At 45.4% G+C, this 10,740-nt stretch overlaps 1 protein-coding gene across 6 annotated transcripts in view; it reads left to right on the top strand.

Annotated features, from left to right (window-relative positions):
* Positions 1 to 583: 583 nt before the first annotated feature.
* The window catches only part of CDC42BPB (CDC42 binding protein kinase beta), a 91,065-nt gene continuing 80,908 nt past the window's right edge, over positions 584 to 10,740 (top strand). For all 6 annotated transcript variants that reach the window (XM_059473632.1, XM_059473631.1, XM_059473630.1 and 3 more), the window contains exon 1: positions 584 to 1,005. In XM_059473632.1, coding sequence (XP_059329615.1) covers positions 828 to 1,005 — 178 coding nt within the window. In that variant the 5' untranslated portion in view covers positions 584 to 827. The remainder of the gene's footprint in view (positions 1,006 to 10,740) is intronic.

Here is a 10,740-nt window from a genome sequence, read left to right as displayed (position 1 = left end):
ATGCACAGGAAGCTCCACCTGAATACGAGGAAGAACTTCACTGTGCAGTGACCACACACTGGAACAGGTTGCCTGGAGAGGCTGTGGAGTCTCCCTCACTGGAGACATCCAAAGCCATCAGGATGCCATCCTGTGCCATGTGCTCCGGGGTGACCCTGCTCGTTGTGGTCCCAGACCCATTCCGAGATCCTGTGATTCTGTGCACACAGACAGACACTAACACCGCCATGTGCTGCATGGTTGAAGCTCCTTAGCACCAGCAGGTCCGTGAGGGAGGGATCAGGGAGGGATGCTGCCTGTCCCACTGACTAGGGCTCCTTTGTCGTGCTTGAAGGCAGATACACCAAAGAACCTCCTGACTGGGGATAACACACACACAGACACAGGCACAGACAGCCACACACACACGAAAGTGCCGACGCGGACGCGCAGCCCACGCCGCCCCTCACGCTCTCCGCGGCGAATCTGCCGCTACGGGGCGCCGCCCGGCCCAACTTTCCTGCGCGCGGCCCTGCCCACGTCGGAGCGCGCGGGCGCCGCGCGGTGGGCGTGGCCGGAGGCGCTCCGAGGGACGCGCCGGGCCCGGGGAGGAGGAGCGGGATCGGCAGCGGGATCGGCCCTTCCCCGCCGCCGGGGCGAGGCCGCAGCGGAGCGGGGCGGGGGGTGGCCGGGTCCGGCCCATGGACCATCCGTGCTCGACGCGGAGCCCGTGGAAGGAGCCGCTCGGCCGCGGGAGGCGGCGCGGGGCGGCTGAGAGCGGCTGAGCCCCGGGGCCTTCGCTTCGCCCCGTCCCGTGCGCGCCCCGCGCCCGCCGCCCGAGCGGCACCATGTCGGCCAAGGTGCGGCTGAAGCGGCTGGAGCAGCTGGTGCTGGACGGGCCGCAGCGGCACGACAGCGTGCTGAGCGTGGAGACCCTGCTCGACCTCCTGGTCGGCGTCTACGCCGAGTGCAGCCGCGACTCGCCGCTCCGCCGCGACCGATACGTGTCCGACTTCCTCGAGTGGGGTGAGCCCGGCGGGGGCCGCGGGGCGGGGGCTGCGCGCGGTGCCCGTGCGGGGCGGCGGGAGGCCGGGGGCGGCCCGGCCCCGCCGTGCGCTCCCACCGCCGCTCCCGGCAGCGGCCGGAGACGCCGCCCCTGGATGCGGCGCCTCCCTGGGGAACACCCCCGCCGCCAGCCGGGCCTTGACCCTCCCGGTCTCCTCCCTCGGTCCCAGGCGAACCGCTTGGCAGCCGGCAGCGGCGGAGTGTCCTTGGCCTGAAACCGTGCTCGGCTTAGCCCCAAACGTCAGGCTAATCCCGTGCTCCTCGGAGGGTTTCCTACCTGGGGGAGGGGAGCAGGGCAGAGCACCGGGCTCAGGCTTTGAAATGTTGCTCTGGTGCCGGCTCCTTGCTTTAGAGAGGGCGTGTGTGTGTGCGTGTGGCTCGAAGAAACAACAGTTCCCGTTCATCATGCTGTCTTTCTTAATTTGGGCATGCCCCCCAAGGACAGAGTACTTCTAGGCAGCCTTTCTAAGAGCTTTGTTTAATGGTTCCCTACTGTTAAGCAGCCTGATAACGAGAGACCTCCAATAGTCCGGAGCATGCTGACAAAAGAAGATGTGGATACTTTTGATGGCGCTTAGGATAAAAGTTTTCCATCCAGTGTTGGTTAGTTAGACTAGAGGTATGTGGAGAGCAGGGTTCCTGCTGCATGTCTAAATGAATTTATGTTAAAAAGGCCATGGTGGCTGACTGGTTTATTCAGCTGAGTAAGTTATGAATAATAATGTGTGACGAAGGTGACTTAACTTCTCCATGGAATAAGAATTGGAGGGGAGGGAGGAGTGATCATTGCTCACGAGAACGTTGCCCCGTTTATCAGCTGTTCCATGCATGTACAGTTAATTAGGCTTTAAAAGAGCACTCTTAAAAAATCAAAAAACAACAAAAAATCCCCCCAACCAACAAAACAAAGGATTTCCTAAGGGAGAGGGAGGGGCAGATTTACTTCAGTAAATGCAAATGTGTGTCTTTAGCACTAGAGACCAGAGCACTAACGTGAAGGGACAGCTGGTTCTCCTTAATTTCTGTGGGGACCACCACTCTTTGTCATACACTAACAAACTAAGAGGATTCACTTCCTGGACTCTCCTATTGACGTCAGTAATGCGATTGCCAACTGAATAATTAACCACTTTATCACATCTGCCCCGCAAGGCTGCAGCCTGGGGAACATTGATTATTTGTTTTGTCATGGGAGCTTTGTATGTCTTCTGCAAAGAGCATTCAGGGCCTTTTGTTTTCAAGCTGATGGCTTGGAGGAGTGAGCACCAGCAAATTGTTAAGTGTGATAGATCAGACTGCAGCATACTTTGAAAACTGAAGTTGGAAGGATTTGGGGCAGGCCAGAGAATGATATGCTTTTTCAATAGCACTGCTGGTGGTTGTGTCTTACTGATTGATCCCAGCGTTGTCATTTTTTGTGTGATGGAGAGGCCCATTATCCAATTGTTTATAAAATCGCTTCTTTTAATTCTATTTATTGTGCTCACTGAATGTGAAAAGGTTACTGACTTGATGAAAAGTATAGCTCGCAATAAAAACAGTGTGTAGGTTTTACTGCAGTGTGGGATTACCCTGCTATAACAAAGTGCCTATTCAATAAATAATTGAAATGTATGTGAGCTACCATCTGGTGCTGCAGAGTAGGGATAAAAGTTTGTAATCCAGGCTCTTGATGGTAAAGGGGTGGACCTAAGTCTGGACTGGATATTTGTGTTCCATCAACAAGGGATACCCTTAAAACCAATTACAGTTGATACTGTGTGTTCCTTCCTTTCCTTCAAGCTGTTAAAAACAAGTAAGTGCCAGCAATGAGACACCTTTTATCTGTGTCCTAATGCCCTCACAGTGTGTTTCCACTGACAAGGAACTTGTTTCTGCCTCCAGCTAATAAGGAAAATATCATGCCAAACATGCTAATCTTCCTTATGTCATGATGTGTCTTAATTACAGCCTGATTTGCTGTTAGAAGATATTCTGGATTAATGTGCACAAGTTTTCTGTGCTGTTATGTGTCTGTAGAAGCATCAGAGTGTAGTTAAATATTTGGGATATACTTTGAAGATCAGTGTTTCTTTATCAACTGGAGACAGAAGGAATTTCCTTTTGACAAAATGGAGACTTACCACTGACAATGGAAATAAGCTGCATAGGTATTAAATTTGAATTAAGAGGAGCTATGTAACAAACATTTTTTTTACAATTGTGATTTTAAAACTGGGTGTGAGGTATCACACCTGTGAAATTCCCTGGAAATGATTCAGCGTGGCTAATGGACTTGCTTGCCTTCCTAATTGGCCAGAGAAAATGGAGTTCAGGCGTGGTAGGGGAGGCAGGGTTATTTGGCTGTGGGGTGCAGAGGAGATTGTGAGCTGTGTGGTGTAGTTGCTGGACATGGATATCTCTGCTTTCTGACAGAGCATGGTGCTGCTCATACTCTGTAGCTGGTGGATGCTGGAGAAATGGGGAGTCCACAAAATTAAGTCCCATGTTCATCTTGTGAGACTTAGGCCACCTCCTCTCTATTCAACATCTGTGGAAGCTTTGCACCTTACCTGTGGAGGCTGATAAACTCCAAATGGTGCATCCCATTGCTTCTGTCCTATTAATTCCTCTGTTGCTTCCTGGTAGTTCTGCCACAGGCTTAAATCCTCTTCCTATTTGCTAACCATAGAAGAGCTCAGGGTGTGGTCCCTTGCCTTGAGGCAGCTTGTGGCTTCCATTGCTTTACAAATCTTGTAAGTATCTGCCATTTTAACCTTGTCAATTATAGCTTTCCCATGGTGAATGGAGCTTTCAAACAGACTGTTCTTTCCCTACACTGGATGTATAATACACATATCTTTATGCCAAGTGTCTTTGGAGAAGAGCTAGCTGAACTGCAAGTGAGGAGTCCAAAGTCCTTTTCTTCTAGTTATTTTTATTTATAACTTCTGTTGAATAAGCTCGCACCCAGTTGGTTATCACTGTTATATTGCTTCTATAAAAGATATTGAAATAATGCTCAGTATTCTTAATGGGAATTGAATCCAAGTCTGTTAGCTAACAGACCCGTGTCTACATGCTCAGAAAGAACTTCCCAAATCTGTGCTTAGTGTCTTTTAAACTGTAAGAGCTGCATCTGCTGCTCCTAGAGTGAGATATAGCAAAGAGTCCTGTTTATTCCAGTTGGCTTTGCTCATTCCTGTCTGAAAGTGGGACTGCCTGGAGCTGTCAGCAGGCACTGAGGAGGCTGCATGGACTTTGGATTTACCTGATGGACCGTGGGTGCTGCAGTGTGTGTTGTCCCTGCACTGCAGAGGGATGTCCCAAGAGACTTTTCCTGCAGAAAATGCTGTCCCTTGTTTACCCTGACAAGGACAGAAGCACAAGAGTGCTAGAGCAGCACAGTCACAGCTCAGGTGTCTGCACCACCTGTCCTCCAGCTTTCAGGTACAGCATGTTCCTCCCCACGGAGCCTCTCGTTCTCTCACACTGAGCCATCTGAGTCTTGCATAACCCTGTGCTGGAGTGGCTGCTTGCAGGGCACCTTGCTGGCTGGCATCACTTCTGTGCTGCTTGACATCACCTTGTTTTTCAGGAGTTATCTTAGCAGGCTGTGGCTGGTGCTCGCTGCCCCTTCCTTCCAGTCACCAGGGACTGGCACAACCGGCTGCTCTGATTTTGGACAGCTGCTTGTCACAATTGCAGCCAGCAGTCAAACACCTTCAGAGGAGTCTCAGGAATGGGCTCTATTTGTATTCAAAATGATCTTGGTGCTGCACAGCCTCTCTTGCTTCAGCCTTTGTTTCCTCTGACTCTGTTTGATACTGCTGGCCTGCTGCAGAGGGCAAGGTGGCACGTGTCCCCAAACACTTAATGCAGTGTTGTCTCACTCCCAGACTCTGTCCTGGCTGGTTCTCTCTGTGGCAGCACCTCAAAACCCATGTCAGAGTAGTTTAGTAGTTTGTTGGTTTTGTTTGATGCAGAGTCACAAAACACTTCTGTGGAATGTTTCTCCTCATTTGTTATGACCTGTCAGTTTGAATGCTGACTTACCTTCTGTGTTCCCAGCTAGAGTGGTGTTCTGCTTTTGGATGGTGGTGGTGGAGTTTTTTGTCTCTGTGTTTCTTTTTATTTTTTCGTGAGAGGAACTCTGAGGATGCTGAAGCTGTGGGGAACATGAAGAAGATGCAGATGATTAGCACAAGTAGGCCAGCTTGGCACTTGCTGCTGAGCTCTTGAAGACAGTCTGGCATAATAGTGGAAGCTGTTGTAGTAACATCAATATATTCCCAGTGTGGACTAGAAGAGAGAAAAAATGTACACACAGAGTGCTCAAAGCAACCTCTAGCCTGGCCCTGAATTGCCACTTTTGGATATATATTTGTTCACTTGAGTCTGGACCATAGATGGAAAAAATCATGCACAGAGCATTGACTGGGAAGGGCTGCTGTGCTGGTGCTGTGATCACAACTCTAGGTCACTGTTGGGACTGGTGCTTCAAGTTTGGATCTTCCACTTGGAGGGGCTCTGTGAGCTCTGCAAGTTGACTCCAAGGCCTAGTCTATATTCCTTTCAGTTCTGCTTAAAGAGACACCTTAACCTTTCAGATAAAAAAATACCTAATTAGGGGAGGGATAACCTTGCAGGGAGGCCTTTCTGTCAGAGCAGTGCAGAGCCTGTTCTGTCAGCCTGAGAGCAGTGGTGTTCAGAACTGTACATGTGAGCCTGAGAAAGGTTCCATCCTGCACTAGAGCATCTTCTAAACCAGCTGCAGGGCTGACCTGCTCCTGTGCCACAAGTACTGCTGTACTGGAAAAAGCACTGGCTAAGGGCAGGGGCACAGTGTGTGACAAGTGTGCTGCTAGCATGGAAGGCAGAACTGTCCTGAAGTGTTTTTGAGATGACCTCAGAGCTCATGGACTTTTAGGGTTGCTTATGAGGATCTGTTGGTCTTTCGGGGTTACACCAGGAAAAACTGTCACTTGATAACATGTCATATCTCTTGACTTGAGGGCTTCAATTCCTTTACTCCTTCCCTTTGGCACTCCTCTCCTTCCCCTGCTTGCAGAAATACACATAAAAATTCAGGAAGGGGCCTCAGGCTCTGCCAGCTCATATAATGTCCTTCTCTGTGCAGGCAGAAGCTGTGCAGTGAGTGATAAGCCTGTTGGGCACGTGTGTGAAGTGACAGTGGTTGGATAATGAAGACAGCTGATGAACAAGAAAACTGAATTTCAGGTTTTGGCTAAGTCCCCTCTACATCATCCTCTATCCACCAAAGCCTGCTATGATCCCTTATACCAGAGCCAGTGGCAGGAGGGTGTGCACTGGGGGCCACTGGGGCAGGGTACAGCTGCAGGTGCCTTGCACATGTCCTGCAGAGGTGAGTGATGGTGGTGACCACGGGGCTTTTTGTGCAGTGTGGATGCAGCTGGAGCTCTTCCCTGGTGGGGCACCATAGCTTGGACCACCTTCTGTAACGAGGTCACAATGGTCATCTGGCAGAATAGTGTGAGCCTGGCTGCTGAATCCCAGTTTCCTGCATTCTCTGCTTTGATGAAACTGGTTTTGTTCTTTCCAAAGATGTATGTTTGGTCTACTTCAACATGAATTAATCCTAACTGCCAGGTTAGCTTTGACAGCATTGTAGTCAGAGCTAGTGACACGAGGGCACGTGGTTAAAATCCTGCTGCTGTGTGATGCTGGACTCTTTACAGGACAACTGTTTTAATCTGTTATTTTTAGAATGAGACAGAATCTTTTAATGACTTTTTCTGTAAAACTTCATGCTGTGAAGCACTGGGACTGGATGTTGCAGTCATGTTTTAGTAGTGGCAAAGTAACAGGGTCTGGGGGATGAGAGGCCCACTGGCATGTGCTGGTAAAGTGACAGATGGCCTGGGTGGGTGAACATTGTCTTTTGTCCCAAAGAAGGAAGTCACTATTGCTTTTCTCCTGTGCATGAGGGTGCTAATAAATAGCACCAGTCTTTAGTTAGGGCTTGAGGAATTATGTGGTGTATTGAAGGAAGGCAGGGATCTATAGTTTGCATTTAAATTTTGTTTATCTATGAAAACTCAGAAGGGGGTAAATAAGCTACTGATAAGTTTCTCTTCATACAGGAAAATATGTGTGCAGCTAGTAGTTTCTAGATGGTGCATGATAAAGTGTAAGATTGTAATGCAGATTTCATAAGCATCCATAAATCTAACTTTTTTTTCTGTCTTGTTTCACTTGCAAATCTAAATTATTTTCATATTGAGTTTTTACAGATAATATTAAGATAAAATATTTTGCAAAAAAATAACTCAGTTTGCATCCTTAAAACTTGCATGGTTGTCAGAGTTAAACACCGTCAGTGGAAATGTCTTGAAAGTCAATTTAATCAACAGATCTAGTACAATGAACTTTTTTATCAAATTAAGTTGAACTAATCTATTTTTGCAAACAATTAATGTGTGGCATGGAGTCAGTTTCTTCCACACCTACTAAAATAAATTACTTTAATTGTGTGAATCAGAACTGAAAATACTTGTTTCATTGGCTGTTTTTAGCAAGTTACTTCTACTTTATGGTTGAATATTAATATTTTAGGTTTTAGGAATGTTGATCTGAGATTAGCTGGGAATGTTAAACTACAGATTCTTTAAATTTATAAAAAGTTACACTTTTTCCCTTGCATGTAATTTGAGGCAATTCATACAAGCTGTTTTAAGATGGGTGTTACAGAAAGGAAGAATTATAAAACTTAGCAATTGCAAATTTGTCTGTGCCATTAACAGAATGCAGTGCCTAGGATTATGAGAAATTTTATGGGTTCATCTTTTTCATTACCAAAGTCTGAAAAAATCAGTAGGACAATGGACCACAAATAAATTGTTTAGAAAACTAGAAGGACTTGTTCAAGCTTTTTAATGTATTTTTGCTTTTGATAATACTTTAAATAGAATTGACATTTGTTTCCTAAGTCTCATAAGGTACACTTGGGAGTTCCAATGTATTCTTGATTTACCAAAGGGCTTGTATCATGCTCACTGTTATGTCCCACTGAAGTGCTAGGGGGTTTGCATTTTATTTTTTATATATATTTTTTATATATTTTTTAAGGGATTTAATTTAAAATATTCTCCAGGTCTGAAAATTTTTATGTACATTTGCTCTGTGGTTCAATGTGATCTGTGCATTTTTTAGCTGTCTCCTAACACTAAAAGCTTCCAGCCCATTTTTCTCATCAGCATATGCAGATTGCCAGAATGCAGGCTTTCATTTCTAAAGATCTTGTTCACTATAATGAATGTAACTTTCTTCAGTAGGAAACTACACACTGTTTTCTTAAGCCCTGATTTTGCATAGACCTCAGTAATCATGTCTGGAGATATACTTAGAGTGCATTCAGATTAAGTGTGTGCATCCATCATTTCCAGCTGAGGCCTTAGGCATCCTCAAGTGCCTGAGATCTTAATTTCTATCATTCATGTCATCAGGGTCTTAACACTGAAACGTGTTATTACTTAACCATGGCCTAAAGCTTCAAATGTGATTAGTTTCTCTGCATAGCTTTAGAAATATCTTTACCAAATATTAAATCATTGAAACTGTGTGGAATTTATTAATCAGATATGCATTAGTGAAGTCTGAGGTATAGTTCTTAATTTAAGTGCAGTGCCATTGAGGGGTAAATATGTTTAGGTGCCTTTCCCCAAAAGGCTGAGAAGAGGTTAGAAGCAGCACCAATTTCGAATATATCCCAAATTCTTTTCATAATTTATAATTGTTCTCCAACAGAAAAAAAACCAAATTATCCATGTTTATAAAAATAAACATGGATAATTTGTGCAGTCCTGCTTGGAATGTTTATGCCAGTTTAGTGAGATGGTCATGCTCAGAGTTTTGGGAAAGTCAATACAAAATTCTGTCTGGAGTTTTATAACATAACAACTGAGTTATGTTGTTCTAATTGTCACCAAAAGATTTGGTGAAAGGTTAAGTAACAGTAAAATGACACCTGTTTTAAACTAGTTTGAGTAGGTATATGGAAGTCAGACTTAAAGAAGTGTTGCAGCAATTCTGGCAATATTGTACTTTATTTGGGACTGTGTAGTTTGTGGGATGTGGATTCATTCTTTTTATAGGAGGTATGACTTTACCCAAAGCACAGCAACCACTATAGAGCTATAGGGGTTGTATATTATGATTTCTCTGCCAGTAATGGTCCCTTAGCCTAAGAACTAAACTGTGTGCCTTTGAAATCTCTGTCCTCATCTGAGGAAGGACAAGGTTTCTTGTAATTGCATGGTAATACTCATGGAACATCTGGAACCTTATCCCCACTCTTGAGGAACTCCTCTGTCCCTGGTTCCCCCCACTACTACTTACAGAGATTTGATGTGTACCTTGGGACTGGATGGGGATTGTCTCCATTGCCTTGCACACCTTAGGATTGCTGATGTTATATAACATGGTTTCTGTGATCTATTTTGCACATCCTTCCTCAAAAGTTGGCTTCTTCATGGAGCTTTTCTGCCAGCCTCACTGCTGCCCATGTGACTTGGATTATCAATACAGGGAGCTGGAGTGTTCGGAGTGCCTTTTATTTTACTGTAATTAAGGCAGAGTAGGAACAGCAGGAGGGTGACTCCAGGCATGAAGATCCTATTATATCATTTTGAAATATGTTCCCAAAGGTTTGCTTTTTAAGATGCATGTTTAGTCTTTAGATTTAGCTCTTTTTCTGATAGGATTAGTTAGGTTGTCATGTGTCACCCCCATTTCTGTGTGTCATGACTGCATGGCTGTGGTCTGTCCCTTATGAGCCCTGAGAGATGGTCACCCAGTGTGCAAGCTCTGCAGGCTTCTAGTTTTTGGACTCTGGATCCAAAGGACAAAAAACAAATTTTTCCTATTGTTAGGAGTTTTTCCTAGAGTCAGGTGTACTTGAGTCAGATGTTTGTACTGAAATTTTTAAATTAAGGATGTAGGTTTTTGTGTCTAGTCTGTGATTGCTTTCACTATGTGAGCATGAAATGGGAATGTAATATCTGACCACATTTTCTTTCTTTTTAGTTTGTATGCTCTTTAAGCTGAGGAGGGAATCTCATTCTGTTCTCCCTATCAGAGCTACTTTTAGGGTTGCATCGTTGCCCTGGAATGCTCTCAAGTTACACATTTTGAAGGAAAATACATTTTTGTGATTCAGCACCATGGGAGGCTGTGAGAAGGAAAGTTTTACATGTACAAGAGGCTAAAAGTGATCTAGACCTCACAGTGGAGTAACTGGTAGATGTTGGGTTGTAAGTGCAGAGTGAAGGCTGGAGCCTGTGGTATTTAATATTTCTGCCTTTAATGGGTAATAGGTATTTTTCCTAAACTCACAGCACTTCATCTGTCAGAGCAGACTGAGAAGTTGCAGGTCAGCTGTGTCACAGGGAGGAAGCACACACATTTTCCTCCCAGAGCAGCTTTAACTAGTTGTAGTAAAATGCCTTAGGCCATGTGGCATCATATCACTGCATAGAGTTAAATTTGACTGTGTTAACTTACTCTGGTGTGTAATTTAAGATTTCCATTACCAGTTAGTTCAGCCTTTGGTTTCCTGGACAGTTGATATTTAAGTTGGGAATAATGTCAGTACACACAGAGCTGTTTTTAAACTGTGGTACTTCTGGCCTGGTACTCCAGATAACCTGGGACAACACAGTGTGGGGATGCCTCACT

The sequence above is a fragment of the Ammospiza nelsoni genome, chromosome 6 (assembly GCF_027579445.1).
Source record: "Ammospiza nelsoni isolate bAmmNel1 chromosome 6, bAmmNel1.pri, whole genome shotgun sequence".
Lineage (NCBI taxonomy): Eukaryota > Metazoa > Chordata > Aves > Passeriformes > Passerellidae > Ammospiza > Ammospiza nelsoni.
The sequence above is the reverse complement of the archived record's forward strand: the minus strand, read 5'-3'. Positions and strand labels throughout refer to the sequence as shown.